This window comes from Filicampus tigris, chromosome 9 (genome assembly GCF_054856515.1).
Source record: "Filicampus tigris isolate MCC_2025a chromosome 9, RoL_Ftig_1.0, whole genome shotgun sequence".
Classification (NCBI taxonomy): domain Eukaryota; kingdom Metazoa; phylum Chordata; class Actinopteri; order Syngnathiformes; family Syngnathidae; genus Filicampus; species Filicampus tigris.
The window spans coordinates 9,725,516-9,743,921 of record NC_141225.1 but is presented as its reverse complement, the minus strand read 5'-3'; the positions used below and the strand labels follow the sequence as shown (position 1 = coordinate 9,743,921).

The following is an 18,406-nucleotide window of genomic DNA, read 5'->3' as shown; positions in this document are numbered from 1 at the left end:
AAACAATCTTACTTCAATATGTTTCAGAAAATTGAAAGCACATATCTTCACAGTAAGATTGGCGTGCATATTCGTAATTGTAATGAAACGTTAACTTAATTCATAAGACTGTCCTTGCCCAGATAACTGGAATATGCTCCACAGCTTGTAAATTGTGCTTGTGGGCTTTGAAAAAGGAAAAATAAATCACTTTGCAAATGGCAGACGGTTTAAAATATTTTTAATGTGATTTTTTTCATACAGCATATTCTATGCATACCCAGCATATCATTTCTCATACATATAACTCTCTTATAACCGGAGGATAGAAATGTAGGGCACAGGGGATAATCAACAGTCAGTCTATCAAAAAACATTACAGTGACCATACAGTATCTCACATCAGTGAGTACACCCCTCACATTATTTGTAAATATGAGGTGCCAGATTTAAAGTGGAAGTCAACATATTTTTTTCAAGAATATGTTCTATGCAAGCCCACTAATTGAAACAAGGCATTATGATAAATAGTGGAATAAGAGTTAATCCCCCCATTTTTAGCCATCTCCGAGGGCGGCCACTTTGTCACTTCTGTCGACTGAAAATGACATCACTACTGCTCAGGGCTCAGGTAACGACCAGTCACGGCTGACTTGTTTTCTGAAGCTGAGTTGTGAATGGTCGTTACCTGAGCCCTGAGCATTTGTGATGTCATTTTCAGTCAACAGAAGTGACAAAATGGCCAAACCCTGAGATGGCTAAAACGATGTGGATTTTACTCCTTCACTCATAATCCACAAACACAATATTAATCAGAATGCCGTGTTTCAACTAGTGGGCCTGCTGGCAACATACTCTTGAAAAAAATATGTTTGGGTTGATTCCCCCTTTAACTATGATTAATATGAGAGAGTGTGTGAGAAATAACACACAATTTAACACACCTGCTCCGCAAGTTAAAAGACACCAGGGAGGGAAAATAGCTAACAAGGCTCAATTTGGACATTTTCACTTGGAGGTGTACTCACTTTTGTTGCGAGCCATTTAGACATTGATAGCTGTGCGTCGAGTTATTTTGAGGGGACAGTAAATTTATACACTGTTATACAAGATGTACACTGACTACTTTAGATTGTTACTCACACCGTAGGCAACCCATATCGGATTTTTTGCCCATATTCGACCTGTATCAGATTTTTGTATCAGATTTTTTATGACAGTCTGAACGGCTCAATTCCGATTCCGATACTATATTTATTTCTGCCTCCTACATAATTGCTTCACTGTATAAATGCCCCGACATGCTGGACCATATTTACTTCCGCAAACAAAACGTCGGGAGTGACGCTGTCTCTTCTTTTGAGCATGTGGGCCACTTTGGCGGGCATGTGTTCATACAGCAGATAAAAACGAGGTCGCATTTATAATGTAATGCCTACACAAAAAAATCTGATTTTTTTCCAAAAATCCGAATTGAGCATTAAGACCTGCGGTATGAACCTAGCCTAAGTGTCATATCTTCATTGTTATCCCATGAAAATATATAATACAAGACCAAAAATGTGAGTGGTGTACTCACTTTTGTGAGATACTGTACATATATATGGTGATGGCTGCCTCGGAGGTTCGCTTTGTACTCAGGAGGGTGTACTGATTTTCAAAAAGTAATAACACAGAGAAACAATGATCTGAAAATGAAAAGGGCTCTGAGGGTGAGATCAATATTTACAGAAACAATTGCAAAACCAGAAGTTACCTAAGTTTCAGGGAGATCGTGAATTAGGCCTTGGCATTTATAACTTTGATGATACAGTGGTACCTTGACTTATGTCTTTATTCAGCCCATTTATCAAATCAAATCAATTTCCCCCAGTGAAATGAATTGAAATCTGTTCTAGCCCCAAGACAACTAGAACTTTATTGCAAATTATGACCATAAAAACATAGTAAAAGAGAAACTAAAGAAATGAATTAGTATCATAATGTATAATTAGGCCAAAAGTCTCACTCCGTCACTGTCATATTCGTGCGTTGTGTGACTCCAGCTCCGGTTGCCCATTTACCATGAGGTTAGTTCAGTATGAGCGTCTTCTCCATGCTCACTTCAAGTGTTTTCTTTTGTTTCATTATTTGTCCTGTTCAATAAATGCCTGAAAGGGGATTGACACACACACACACGACAAAACCCCCCAAAAAACAATAAATTAACAGCTCATAAATTGGGGAACTTCTAATTGAGGTACCACTGTACTTGAGTTAAATCCACAATTCACAGCAGTGTAGAGGCAAGAAACTGTCCCCTGCTCCATCCTCATAATCAATATGACTATCATTCCCATCATTGTCGTCATCACCGCTGTCTCTGTTTGGCTTACCCAAAGTAAGGGTGCTCACTTTGGAAATTGTAGTCCGGACACACCTTCTGAACCAGCTTGTAGTCGATGCTAAAGAAGGAGATGAAAATGCAGATGACTTTGAAGGGCTTGGCACACAGCCAGGCGGCATGGGACTGGGTGTGCTCTGTGAAGCAGGTCTGAGACGGGTCATACAGGCAGGGCTTGGGTTTCTTGGATCTGTTGGTTTTCTCGTACTCCACCCGGCAGTTGAATGTCTTAACCTCTTTGGGGTCGATGGTGGTTTGTTGGGACTCGTGGATCTGTACCTCCTGTTGGGTGTGGGGTTGCAGGGACTGCTGCTGCTGCTGGGGGACCTCAAACTCCACCACTTTGGTCGGTGGCACGATGCTGACCGACACATTCCCGAGACTGGAGGAATTGTGGCGGAAGTAAACAGTGAACGTCCCGTTGATGTGGTCCACAATCTTCCCCGTCACCAACAAGCTGAATTTGAGGGTATTGACATTGAAATAGAAATCCCCCCAGCCGAAGATCTTCTTGGTCTTCATGGCTGTCTTCAGCGAGGGCTTGCGCTTGGAGCGGTAGCCTGTCTGGTCTGTCAGCAGCGACTGGTTACGGGCTGCCTCGTACGGGTTAAAGAAACTGTAGGTGGGCGACTTGGCTTTCATGGGCGTCTGGTCGAAGGAGGTGGAGAAAATTCGGGTTTGGTATGGCGGCTTCACCGCTCCTCCCGGTTGTCCGCCCCCTGGGCCTCCACCCATACCGTAAGGGAGAGTCTTCATTGCTGAGCCCACTTGGCCCAGGTCTGAGAAGTCCACTCTCTTCTCCAACCCTTGGACCTGGAGGTGTAAGAAACAACACATTAGTCTCACATGCTCAAATGTGCATCCGTTCATTTTATACCTGTTCAGGGTCACCGTGAAAGCGACAGTTTACTGTATCTCAGCTAACTTTGGACAAAAGGCAGACTACTCCCTGGATTGGTCACAATTTCACAAGTTAATCACAGCGCAGTACACACTGTATTCCTGGTACACTAATACATCAGAGGTTTGATAGTACAGGATTTATTCTGCCTTTCAGGCACAACAGAAACAGGACATTGCTGTGTCCAAAGTCTGTTCACACAAGTGATGCAGCTTGTTTTAGTAACACGACGCAATTGCTCGAAACACAAAGGGACAGTGAGTCTTGTATGTTAAACTTGAATCTGTTTCACCTCAACATCGGAAGATGGCAAATTCCCAGGACAACGTCAGACCTTATGTATCACTACACTATCGGCGAAGATGCCCTAATGTGAAGTTGTTAAACATGAATTTGTGCTACATTAAGTGTAGACACACAACTTGGTCACTCATACCAATTTTAACAAAGCATGGGAAGGACATATTGATTGGGCAGTTTATGATAATTAAAAGTTTGGGTAATTACATTTAATTTATTTATTGTAATGTTGGTATCCAGCCATTATTGTTGCATTGAATTATCGTATCTTGGTAGAAATCAGCAGAAGAAACGGAATGTGGCCGATTCTTTTGTCTTAAATTGTGGATAAAGGGTGTCTTGAAGCAATATTGCTAATGGCGTGTACAATTTGGCTGCAAACAGCAGATGGTTCAGATGATTTGCTCTCACCTAGTTTGCTGTCTACAGAGAAAGGAACCTGACATCAGCTATTGGAAGGTGAGCTACTTCCACGCTCATCTCCACCATGGCGCAACACTTTTGGGCAGGATTGTTGAGCTCAATACAACACTGGCAAGCAGGAGTTCCGAAGTATGAGATTCTCCCATCCCATTTAAATGATTGATCACAAATTTTACCCAAAGTCCATCAGGGAAATTTAGTCAAATGCTCAATCATAATTCACACCGGTCTTGCTGTGTTTATTAGCTTTGTTTTTAATTAGACTACTTCTTTGTTTTCTATTGGGTTTGAAATGTGCATTACTGACACTGTCAGGACTTTGGTGGAGAATCACCCAAAAATATAGGGGGTCCTCAGTTGAAGGCGAATTTACCTTCCCACTGCTGGACCTGAATTTGTACAGAATGTAACAAATTCAATCACTTACCTACAGTGAAGCAACTAGTGAAGTCATAATTACATGTCATAGTCATAGTGAAGTCATAATTACGTCATAGTCATAGTGAAGTCATAATTACATGAAATGACAATTCTAGGTCATGACTATAAAACAGTCAAATGAAAAACTACAATTACAATGGTAACGTGGCTTTTAACTGAATGGGCCTTCTTTTGCCGCAATAACACGTATTCTTACGCTGCTGTGCAAGTAGTTCATTGCTCATCGTTCAACATGTCATACTGTATGTTGGTACCATTTTAAACCCCCTGCACAGTGTGAGCAGTTCAGTCGTCAGTCGGTCTGCACAATATGAACGCTTCTATTGGTGGCTTTGACTTTTGTTGCAGTGCACTGTGAGTGTGAATTTGAAAAGACTTGCAGTGAAGCTTAAAAACAGGACAGTACAGTAGTTGAGCAGTACTTCCAAACACTCGCCTCTGCTGGGACCTTCAACCTAAATCCAGTTCTTAATTGGTCTCCTGACCCACAGTGTCCATAATTAAAATCCAGTTCAACCAAATAGCCCACATATTTAGTCACAAGATGATTCTGTGATGCTAAATGCTGCAACACTTAGAGGCATCCGATTCGTTAGATGTCTGTGCTATCATCTCTCCAAATTCAAGAAAACATCTATTTTTGTGAACACACTTTTGAATGTTGCTGCTCCGGAGAGGCAAAAAAGACACGCCTGTAAGATAATAGATGCACGTTTGTTTGTTTGCTTGTTTAGACAGCTCCCTGCCTTTAATCCACTGGCTTTGCAACTTATTCTCAGGTCTGACTGACGACGCATCTCCTTCGACTTTCTTTCATGTCTCATCAGTCACATCACACTCTTGCAGCTATCCGAATGCATTGCAAGCATGTGAAAACTCACAAGTACACACACTAAAACTGGGTACAAATATACTCCATTCAACGTATTTAACATCTTGACTGGTTTTTAAAATCTGCAAGACCACACACATGATACGGAAAAATTCTGCACTTGTTCTGACAGCTTTTATAGTGCATGGTGTCTTCAAGAACACCAAAAACAGCACCCCACACATATAACCATCAAAAAGGAAAAATCACTCATTCAATGCCACTGACGAGTACACTTGTCAGTAATGTTTTTCAACTGGCATGATTGGGGGATATATGTCTGATGCTGATCCACTCTAAATTTCAAGCATGAAAACAACTTTGCTGATGCAAAAACACCAGTAGATGACAGCGATGTACCATTTTAGATTTTCCAAATTTCTAAGTCCACTGGAAGAAATGGCTGCAATTTTGTTAAACTGACTTTAGTTCTCCATGGGCATGATCAAGTTTCATTTTTTCCTGGTGAAAGGAGAGAGTCTATTTTTTGTTTAGTAGCTCATTCGGTGTATATATATTCAATGAACACAATATTCTGTGGGTCTTGAAAAGGTCAGTGACTAAATTAACAAACCCCACACTCAAGATGCTCTTTTATATTTCCAACAATCGAGCCTTTGCTGACTTTGATGGGAAGGTTGTTAAAATGCACACATTTCAAAATGTGAGTGACCCTACACATAATGAGGAGAAAAAAAATTGACAAACGTGGGGCTAATTGCTCTAGATACCAAGATAGCACATCACACACTAGGGATGTGCATCACTCCAATGAAAGACGATTCGATGCATATCTCGATACAAGCGGTACAATTCAAGGATGGTTCATTTTGAAGTGGAATGATTGAATTCTGTACGAATTAGTGGGATTCTGATTCAATTTGATATTGCGTTTGTGCAATATGAATTAAGCAGCAAAATCCACCCGTTTTTAGCCATCTCAGGGGGCGGCCATTTTGTCATTTCTGTCGACTGAAAATGACATCACAACTACTCAAGGCTCAGGTAACGACCAATAACATCTCAGCTTGAGAAAACAGGTCAGCTGTGATTGGTCATTACCTGAGCCCTAAGTAGTTGTGATATCAATTTCAGTCGACAAAATGGCCGCCCCCAGAGATGGCTAAAAACGGGTGGATTAACTCTTATTCCACAAACACAATATTTATCAGATTACCTTGTTTCAATTAGTGGGCTTCCATAGAACGTATGCTTGAAAAAAAATTGTTTGGGTTGACTTCCCCTTCAAATTGTGCTTAAATTCGATGTAATTGTCAGGATGCGTGTACAGCAAAACCCTGCTATTTGATAGGGACCGAGCCTTGTAATTAGTCAAAAACCACCAAAAGATTTTTTCCTATTTAGTCATGTCTTTTGGTGGCATCTTGAGAAGAGCACAAAGGTGAGTCTTTCAGTGAATAGCAGGGTTCCACAGACAAAAATGAATAGGTGAATTTATTTATTTACCTAACCACAAATAAGTGGCTATAACTGTCAATGCGTGAAGCCGTGCTTTCCCAGACGATCTAGTAGGACTAATTTTCAATTTATTTGCAACAAAAAAAAACCCAATGTTTTAAAATTCATCCATTATCCCATCCCCACGCGTGTACTGCCTTCTTCACTCGAGACTGAAGTGACAGGTCCACGGTATAGCTCATCCATCACTGAATCTAATAACAACTCTACTCTGCTATTATCAGAGGCAACAGTGCATCACTGCGACCGGCTAATGCATTCAGTCATTCAATTAATGTATCTATTTTTGCTGGCCATTCATTAACATGAGGCGATTTCTGCGTGGATTGATTGATGGTAGAATAAGTGACAGTGGAATAAGTGAATGCTTATTGACCACTGAAAGAGTGAATTACCACAAAATAATTGGTAGGTGTTGATGAATGACTCTGACAGGTATCATGACCCACTGAAGATTTTCGACATGCCCTGCTACTGCCTTTCATGTCATGACAGGAGGCCCGTATGTCATTTTTGGGATGTTTGTGAAGGTAAGAATAAAGTACGTAAATCAGCGCAAACATAATGGGGGCTTATTGTGAACGCGCCGTCAGCAGCGCTGTGAATTAACCAGAGCTGGGCACTCCGTCCCAGGGCCGGACCGGTCTGGCCCTCCGATGCCCATTTTTGGGGCGGGGGTGGGGCTGACAAAATTTTAAAAAGGGCTGGACTAAGCATGGCCGGAAGTGGGGTCCAGGCCCGAAGGGTACCCAGGTCAAGGGTGGCGGCTCACGGCCGGACCGGCAAAAAAGGGTCAAGTGCCCAGCTCTGGAATTAACACCATGCGTTGCCATCTGTCAGGCGAACATTCTAGCTGTGCAGGCCTGATGATTCCGCACGGCCAGAGGTGGTAAAAGTACTCTTACTCTATACTATAGGAAGTCAACCCAAACATATGTTTTCAAGAATATGTTCTACGCAAGGCCACTAGTTGAAACAAGGCAATATGATTAATATGGTATATGAGTTAAGCAGCAAAATCCACCCGTTTTTAGCCATCTCTGGGGACGTCCATTTTGTCACTTCTGTCGACTGAAAATGACATCACAACTGCTCAGGGCTCAGGTAACGACCAATCACAGCCGACCTGTTTTCTGAAGCTGAGTCGTGATTGGCTAGAAGGGGTTGAATTTTGCTGCTTAACTCATATTACGCAAATGCAATAATAATCAGAATGCTGTGTTTCAACTAATGGGCCTGCTGGGAACATATTCTTGAAAAAAATATGTTTGGGTTGATTTCCACTTTAAGTAAAAGTACGACTGGTTGGTTAGGGCCAGCAAAGTATTCCCTGCTGGCCTAAACACTATCAGAAGCACTACCTACATTTACAGCCCAAATTTGAATATCGCTAGCCTAGTAGCACTACTGTCCTTGTCATTTTTAGTCTTGTACTACAAAATCAATAAAAAAACATACCAATGTATTTGTCTATGACATTTTATTAATTTATTCCCAACAGACTATTCTCTTCTCATTTCATAACATGTCTGCTTCCAGTTATGTATGTATAGCTTGGATTTTTGTTGTTGTTTCTCCAATTATATTTTAACCTATATGTGTCAATCTAAAGGCCGTATCTCACTGAGCAGCGAAGGCTTGCGAGGGTAGCGAATATTGGGTTTTGTTAGGCCTCTTAAAACATCGCATACGTCTTCACATATATAGAAGTTTTCCTTATTGCAAACCATTTTTCTAGTTGCGAGGACAAGAAAATGTCGAATATGTTCGAAATGTCCTTGCGAATCCATTGTTTCGCTAACAGTGGTAACACCCTCATTAACCTTCGTAAGGCGTGTCGTCAACATTCTTTTTTATTCGCCAGTACTAGAGACCACGTGATCATGGTTTCAATAAATTGGGGCCCGTTATTCGTGTGTGAACATTCGCCGCTGGTAAGATACCAGCACCTGTTGTCCACACTGATCATCATGCCAGTCAAGAGAAGTCCAGGCACAAAGAAGACAAAGACCCCTCCGGATTTTGAGGATGTCGTGGACGCTCATGCTGAGGTCCTCGTTGAAGACGAAGACCCGACAGTTTCAGAAGATATTACGCACCCTGATGTTGCTGCTGATCCCGCTGATGAACTTGCAGGTGACTCCTCTTCCTGTGAGTGAGAAAAGCCTTAATCTGTTGTGCTGGCCAATGTAACGTAAACTATGTTAGCAAAGGGACTGTTTGTTCAACTAATCGGATTTCCAATTTGTCCCCACAGGTCCAGGTGGGGGCAGCAAGCTGTATAAAAGAAAGACTCAAGTATAGATTCCTGTAAAATCTACGTAGTAATGCGCCTGGCACACTCGCACCATCATCACAATTCTCGACCATCATCACCAGGAATGTGATAGGGTTGAACCCATGAAAACCTGACTGCACTTGAGGCTTAAGTGATAGGACATTACAAAGGCAAAAAGAAAGCAGTCAGCAATTTCATACACAAAATTATAATGACAAGACGCCTTCAGTGACTTAAAATGCCAACAGGAGGCAATAAACAAATGGAGCTTACCAGCGAAAGTACCGGTCCAAAAAAATGCTCGTTCTTGACAGAAAATCAATTTAAACAGTGAGGATTTCTAAGAAAAATACCAGCCATTTCTCTTGACACAAAATCTATACACTATGGACTTTTTTCGGGGGGTAGGGGGGGCAAAAGCGGATGTTGGCAATATAAGGGCACACTGGGCTGACTAACCCTATGTTTAGTTAGTGACAACAAATGGGAAGAAACTTTTGGAGCTGATGGAAAATCGTTGCATGCAGATTTAAACACACTGAGTTATGGAACAACACACTAAACCATACAGTTGTATTATTACTGTATTGTTTAAATGTGACCTCCTTTAACTGTGGCAGTGGTTCCGCCAATTTGTATGAATACAGCATATTTGTGATTTACAAAAAAAAAAAAATTACAATATGTATTTGTGTCTAAAAAGCAAACCGTGGAGAGTATCTGTTGCCAAATTGCATGGGTATAGTGAGTAAATAGGGCGACCGATCATAGGCAACGGCCAGCAACACTTTCACCTTATTCTTTCCCATTTCCTCTTATTTGTGGCCATCCGCTTCATCCTTGACAATCACGTCATGTTTTATGGTTCAATTAAAAAAAAACGAAAAAAACAGGACAGTAAAATTTCTGTGGAGCCTCAAAATTGGATACAGGGTGTCAGTTTTTCTGTTACAGGGCATCAGTTAATGTGCGTTGCACAATCAATTACATTTTTTTATGATGGTTCCCTTTAGTTTTGTTCGGCCAGGAGGAAGCTGGAGTACCCGGAAAAAAACCGTTGGATTAATCAAAGACTTGAAACTGCCCAGACACGTAAATATGAGGTGAGCATGAACGCTCGTTTGTCTACGACTGCCCGCTGTCAGGTCGGACGGGAATACGTATTTCTCTCCTGAGTTGTGTTCATATCTGTTTCCGTTGTCAGATTACATTGGCAGATGACGGACGATCATGTACGGACCTCGTTGAAAAGAACAAGGTCCATGGAATGACGCGCTTGTGGCTGTTGGGCAACCGCCACCGATGCAACTTCGGACATGTCAACACATCGTCGGGCTTCCCAGCAGTTATGAATGAGCCTCATGTTTTCCAGAATGCTTCGGGATATTGTAGCTGAAGATGGAATACGCATCGTGGACGACCTATACATATGCATGATCGTGACAACTCAATAACAGAACAATCATAGAGCGCACAATCAAATTACAGAGCTTGTGAGACAGAGGGAGATGGTGGGGAAAATGTTATTAGTGCACAAGTGCGATGAGCGGAGGAGCTCGTGTACATTTCCTTGGAATGGGGGAGCATTAATCATCTTTAACTTCATTTGGGGGTTCATCTGAGCAAAAAGCATTGACGGCGAAGCCTATAAGCTATCGGGCGAGAACATGGAAAAATGAAAGGTAAGGATTTCGATAGGGATCAAAGTCAGACAGGCGAAACAAAGTGAAGGGTCAGTTTAAAGCTCAGTGTGGCTCCGTCCGAAGACCAAAACCAGCGTCTGGCTTGAAGTGCGGTCTACCTGTTTGCAGGGGCGGGCTACACCAAGCTTGCCGTAGTAAGAAATGGACGGTGTGTGCCGTTGTGGGCGTGAACACAGCTGAGTTGTTTTGCAGCCAATTGAAACTTGTCCTCTAATTCCCTTGAAATGCCATGCACGAGAAGCGCACAGATTGTCCTTGATATGAAAGCAGGTGAAACTGATTTGCTGGAGTCCAGCAGCTGATCCAAGCATGCAAAGTATCTGCAAGCAGATCTTCACAGGTGGATGATGTAAATGTGATGTTGGTTGTTGATCACAAATTTTGGAGTCCAATTTTCACACCAAATAGTGTGTGTGTTTCTGCAATCTTTCTGTTGAAATATTCATTGCTTAAAGGGTTACTACCGTAACTCCAACGCTAATTTTTTTAGTCCCTTTATGGGGTTTTGCATTGTGTGTTGGCATTAAGATAGCCGACTTTCATCAATTATGTGATTTGGTTGAGCACACGTTGTGTAATTCTCTTAATGTTTAAACATAAACTGGGGATATCAGTAGACTGCTTGAAGCTGCTCTATTTTTTTTCAAGATTAGTTCACTATATGCTGCCTATTGTGGAATTCCCATTTCCCTTTACGGTAGCTTTAATAACTCCAATTTTTGCTTGAAACTCAAGAAGAAAATACTGGGCAACGGCTGGTTTCTCCAAAAAGTCAGGTCAGTCAGTTGAGATACCACTGTATGCAGAATTCAACGAAAAACTTTCTCCACACTTCCCAAAAAGGACACGACAATTGTTCTTCTGCAAGGAAGGCTACGACTCAGAAATAGCAAGCAGACATGACAGGAAATGGGATGAGAAGTGCACGCATTCATGCGGGTGGGCGGAGGGCGCAGAGCTTCACACTATTATTAAATGGGAAAAGGTCAGACGAGCTGCAGAATTGACTGCTGAAAGCTGATATATGGCCACAATTAAGATTTCTTTTCATCATTAAGGAAGTCCGGGATCAATGTCTGCGCCATGCAGGTATCTGATGCGCTTTTACGCCCACGCTCATCAGTAACTTCCAAACCTTCCCCAACCCCTGGAGGACGGAAGACAAGATGAGAGCTGCCTGTCTGTGAGCACTTTGCCACGCTTGTTCTTTTGTTTAATTGGACTTTTATCTGCGACAATCAATTCATTTCCATTGGCGCTTCGGGCCGCATCGATCCGCTGTCACAGGGAAGAGTCAAAATGAAGAGTTCCACTCGCAACATAAGTTCTCATTTTACCCCCCGCTCAACTGAGATGCCCCATGATCCGCCTTCGAGACCCCCTGTAGGGATGGGCATTACTTTTGATGAATTCATGAAGATGATTTTAGAGAGCTAGGTAGATACTTTTAGATAGATTCTTTATTCATCCCGTGAGGGAAATTAAATTGCCTCCATTGCAATGTTCTCACAAACACTACTGACAAAATGTCGGGGGTATTCAGCTTTTTTCAGGATGAACCTAAAGTGCACAATAACCTGTACAGTTGAACTCCTTGAATGATTTGGATGCACATGTCTAGCTGCTTTTCACACAGCAGTGTGACACTGAGCTCAGTGGCCACTCAAGTTCACATGCTGCTTATAGCATTGCAATGGTGCGATTCTGACGACGGCCTCGTGACGTCACAATGTGAACATGATAAGGAGGACTGTTTAAATACTAATTCTACTTTCTACTACATTCATGCTCCATTCATTTTTGGAATAAGGCTGTAACATAAAATGTTGAAAAAGTGAAGTACTGTAAAATATGGAAAATACTGCAAACACAGTAAATTACTGATGACCCTGTAAAGCAAATTTAGAGATGTGCTTCTTAATACATTATACATGTTTGACAATAACTGCTGAAAATGCGCAAATTTGAGAACCTGAATACTTAACTGTGGATATAAACAGTTACATTTGACCAGGAGTTGGCAACCAGTCAGAGGCTAAAGTCATAAGTTTTACTGTGTTACTGCAAAGAGCCACATCATAGAGCCACCTGGGCACTAATAAACTGCCCTCATTCCATCACTCCCAAGATCCTTTTTTTTTTTTTGTATGTTTTGACCAACTCACCTACATTGCATAGCTTTTTAGCAATGCTGTGCTTCATAAATTTTGGGAACATCTGTCTCTTCTGTTCTGCCTGACCCTTCAAAGTAAGCAACTTGTGCTTGTGTAGTTCAGGCCACTTTAGAAATTCCTGGTTGATGTTCACGTGGAATGAATTGAAGTGCTGTTGAAGCTTTGAAGCCTTTGAAATTGCTCTAGTGATGTCTAACATATAAACCAAAATTACCTTCAAGAAAAAACTGTTTCATATTCATATATTTTTTTTCTTGGTATTTTTGATTTTGTGGAGGTGATCATGATGAGATCGCGTTTTATGTCAATAAATCCAAACTATTGCGCAGAACACTTTTATACTTTCACAGGTTGAAGTGGACAAGAGTAGTCATGTGCATTTGCATTTTGGTGGCGGTCGGGCCACCTTTCAGACAACAGAACTGACAAAGCGAGCAACATTACCACGCTTGTCTCCCTCCCGTGAAGTAGACGAAAAAATAACAAGCCAAGCTTCAAAAGGGGGTGGGCCAATTTGTCGTAAATCTAATCACAAAAAAAGCCCTTAAATCACTACAGAGTCTTTTGGGCGGTCATTTTTACATGCAAACCTATTATACACGGTAAGTGCCAATGTTAAGCTCATTCAAGTGTCACTTTAGGAGTCAAATAAAACCAGGTACAGAGCTGCATGCGTTTCAGGAGTCGCGGGTTGGCCAGGCCTACATTTGACAGTTACGCGCACTGATGCACTTGGCCCGGCGAAATTGTGAGTTTGTCGAATTTTTTGTTAGTTATTGTTTTATTTATTATATAGTTATTATTTGGGGTAATTGTATTTTTTTTTTAATTTGTCGAAGTTCATAATCAGAAATGCTGATGGAATCCCGTTTAAAGTGATAGTCGGACTGGTATATAGGTGATTACTATTTGGTCTGGCCAGATAAAATTGTGGCTAAACGGACGGCGGCAGGGTACTCCAGCTGGAGACGTAATGACGTGGAAACGATAAACGGAAGCAAATTTTTTGTAAAATGCCCAGCTCTGCGCATCTTATATACTTGGCAATTTAATAGGCAACAATACATTGTAATTACTTTATACTGATTAAATTGTTTAAAGCTAAGACCTCAGCAAATCTCATGGGACTTCAGCTCATTGAGCAATTTTTTTTCCATTAGCTTTTTTGGGTGAACCCACCCATGATACCAAAAAGGAAACATGATGAAAACAAACCTGAAAAAAAAAATCTTCATACATTCAAATTGAAACCCAAACCTCCAAACTGTGAGACGGACACGCTAACCACAAGACCAGAGTGCTGCCTTGGACTACCTAGTTTTCCATTTAAAGTTGATTACAAAACATCCCGCAATGGATTGTACTCCAACCTGAGGCTCCGTGAACAGGTTGTCCCAATACGGTTGTCTCTTTCGCGTTATATAACAAAAATATGAGACGCAAAAATATGGAAGTGGAAAGGTAAATTGGACATGGGCTTATAGTGTGGTTCAGTGGCTCAGACATGTTCAATTTTACAGCCCATGGCTTCACTCTGTTTTGACATTTGTCACATTTGGAAAAAAATATACAGAATTTTTTTTTCCTACACCCAAAAAAGTGAAACTTATGATGTCACATGAGACCTCAATTCAGCGAGCATCAAGTGATTCATTTTGAGTGCACATCCAGAATGAATCCTTTGATGCACCGTGCGTTTTCTTTGGTTTTCTTTTTTGGTAACACATATTCAAAAAGATAGGTCACTGTCATGGATGATACATTGCGAAATATCATCTTAGTGACATCAAAGGAGAAAAAAATGATTAAACACAGGGATTCGTAATCAGTGCTTTTGCTTTGCCTGTTTTTCAGCATTTTTTCAAAAAGATGGAACACCATCACAGATGACGTCACTGCCAACCTCAGCTCAACACGTCTCAAAGGATTGATTTTGTAAGTGCCTTTTCTTTTCTTGAGACATTCCAAAAGATGGGTTGCCATCATGGATGATGTCACATGAGACTGCAGCTCAGTGAGAATTTTAAGGAGAAAAAATAAATTCGAGAGAGTGATTCATTTTGGACATGTTTTTTGTTTGGTTTTACAAAACACAGTACAATAGATGTGCATTGAATCTTATTTAACTGTTTGCTTTGAAACATTTAATTAAACATTTATATTTAAAATGTATGCCCAATACTAATGACGATATGATAGAGGAGATAGATGGACGTTTCAATTGAATAATTTTAATACAGTTTTTTCTGTTCTTATATTGAAGCTCAGTGTTAATGTTCAAAATGTGCATAATGGCAATGGCTTACAATAATCATGAAATATACCTTTTAGGAATAAAACCAGGGAACACAGAGGCCTACTACGTTACTGTATTTTAATGTTGGACATTCCGGTGGTACCGCTAAGCATTTTTTGAGGTGGTACTTGATGTAAAAAGTTTAAGAACCACAGTTCTTAAAGATGGACCACCATCATGTGAGAACTCAGTGGTTATCAAAGGATTATTTTGGATGTGCTTTTTCTTTCCTCCCAAAAGATGGACCAACCTCCATCACGGATGCCATCACTTTACAGCCCATGCCTCCATTCTGTTTTGACAACATTTGTCACATACAAACTCTTTTCTTAACCCCCCAAAAATCAAACTGAAAATGTAATTTTATTACATGACGCACCATGAAAAGCAGGCGAGTTGAAAAAAAAGGCAAGATAAAGCAATAAGGGAGGATGGATGGATTGAGGGAAAAACAGAAAAGGCAGTCAAAGCGATTTTGCAGTCCGCTGGTGTCACTGGATTATCATGAAAATGAAAGCTAGTGAGCCAGGGAGTATCAGGGAGCACAGAAATGGAGCCCAGACAGATAACAGCAAGCCGAGGAGACGAAAAATAAGAAAAAAAATGAATAGAGGAACAGAGTGGAGAAAGCAAAGAGGTCCATGAGACAATATGTGGAGGAACATGTAAAAAGACAATATATATACACCATGCACGACGAGATTATGAGCGCAATAAGGCTCACAGCGCAATCACTTCACCCAAAAAGGAATAATCAGAGCTTTCTCGAGAAGTAATATCTATAACGTTGTTTCGAGAATACCCGCTCGGCTGTGAAATAATTTCTTAAAGAAGTGATGGGTAAGAAAGAAAACTGCAAAGTATCGTCTGCCGCCAAAAAGGATTTATGAAGGCATTGTGCGCTGGCTTAAGTGTAATATGCTGACAGTATTGCAAAATATTGTGGGTACAGCCTGAAGGGACATGCAGAAATCCTCTACCGCGCACCGCGATGCATTCAGGTGCACGGAGTAAATAACACGGGTCGGTAATTTCATGTTGTTGTTTTTTTTTTTTAGACCTCTGTCAGTGAGCATTGAAGGATTTGTTTCGGACATGCTTATTTGATTTTTGTTTATTGCAACAATAAGTATCACAAAAAAAGCATGGTGCTTTTTTGTTTTTTGTGTGACAATTCTATTTATTAATTAATTTGTACCTGCGGCTAAAAAGCGAAGCGTGGCGAGTCTCTGTAGCCAAATACAAGAGTACAGACAATGAATGGAGTGATCATGCCAAAAACCTCTTAAATATCCAAACTCTCCTTTAATTTTCGTCTATTTCTTCCTTTTTTATTATTGACAGTGGTGCCATGTGTCTGTGGTTCGAGAATTGTTTTCAATTGGATTTAAAAAAAAAAAAAAAAAAAATATATAAGATGGCTCCTTAATAAAGCTTTGATGCTTGCAGCATGTTGTAACCCAGACCTGATCCATTCCTAAGGGTTTTTTCCAACTTTTTTTTTCCCAAACAACAACAACACAGTCACAGAACAATTTACATTTCAAGTCAGTACAAAAATGTTTTCAGAGACTTTATTAAAGTAAAGCCTTCACACATATTGCATGGATGGCCGCAATCACTAACACGTTATTTAAATCCATTCTTTTCCCTGTCAGGCATTTCGCTTGGTTACAGTCATTAATATTTACACTTCAAGAAGTTTCCACCATCAAGTGAGCACTCTGTGACAACTAAGTGTGAACACGGCAGGATGACAAATCATCACACAATGGAAAAGCAATCATAAATAAGAACAAGATGTTAGAATGGGTCATCATTTCGGAGTTTCAGTCTCATAAGCGAAACTTTTTTTTTCAGAGAACTAGCAAAAAGGTGTGCAGTTTGCCACAAACAACCCTTTAGAAACCCCATTTCAGAAGTTACACAGCCAAATAGAATAAAATGAACCATGTTATTTGATTTATTGATTCAATCTTGTATCCCCCTCTTGTACAATCCACATTTGCCAAGAAAATAATGTTTCTCACCACTCCTACTCACAGAATACAGAGCCTTTAAACAGAAGTGGCTCCGTTTTTCCTCACTAATACGTTAAAAGTCTTGGCGACCGTGCATTTGGAGGGTACAAAAGGAAGCACTAACCACTTCTACTAATTAAGAAGAAGTGAGGACACAGTAACCTGAGTTGTGACTTGGTCATAGTTTCCCATACAAACGTCACATCGGGTGGAATCCTTGCATATCCAAAAACAAAATATTTCTGGGGAATTCATTTTTTTTGTAATCATGTTTGATTTATTAAACAAATGCATCGATCAAACCTTGCAGCTGTGGTTACATAGTCTTGCCAAACTCTTTTTTCAAAGGTCTAATACTGCATTTCGCAACAGTGGGAAGTCAGATTTATCCCACTTGGATTGTACAAATTGTGAACTCAAAACTTTCCAATCGGAAACAACAAAGACGGTTGATCGCGATAAATTGTTTTTTGTTTTGATCCTCAAAACACAGTGAATCCGTAATTTGCTTTATTTATATAAATAAAGGAATATCTCAACCATGCTGTGATACATGAAGTTATTTTGTATAACAAAATTAATGTAATAATAACTAAAGCTAGATACATATATTCGTATAATCTTGTAATTTATGTTTTGCCATATGGATCAACATGGTAGGTATGTTCAATTGGTGTTATGTTTGGTTATATCTAATATCTCCCCAGAAGGGGTCCCGGGACCCAAAAATCCTGCTTTAGTCCATATAGCGCAGCTCCCTGATGACATCACACTTTCATATCCTGTAGTGAACTTCTCCACTGACCTTGATCGATAACCCCAGGAAACTCTTTTTTTATTTTGGGGTGGGGCAGCCTATCTGGGAGCGGGGTGGCGTTTGTCGAGTGAGGGCACCTCGTTTGCATTCGGCGTGGCAGGCAATGCATCAAAAGATGACAGCTCTCCCATTCCTCCTTAAACAAGAGTGGTGGGACTCCCACCGGCCGTGCCTTAACTTTAATCATTCATCTAAATAACTGTTGCAGGAGTCGGTCACCGTGCGTGTGTGTGTGTGTGTGTGTGACATTTTGCTCCTGAATTTCTCATTTGTAAACATATATTTGAGTCAGATTGCAACCACACAAAAAAAAACCCCACTTGCCCTCATCACCTCCCTC

The 18,406-nt window shown here is 40.7% G+C and overlaps 1 protein-coding gene across 1 annotated transcript in view; it reads right to left on the bottom strand.

Moving 5' to 3' along the window:
• Window positions 1-203: 203 nt before the first annotated feature.
• The window catches only part of nxph4 (neurexophilin 4), a 57,582-nt gene continuing 39,379 nt past the window's right edge, over window positions 204-18,406 (bottom strand). Inside the window, exon 2 of the mRNA XM_086040687.1 lies at window positions 204-3,175. Coding sequence (XP_085896813.1) covers window positions 2,351-3,175 — 825 coding nt within the window. The 3' untranslated portion in view covers window positions 204-2,350. The remainder of the gene's footprint in view (window positions 3,176-18,406) is intronic.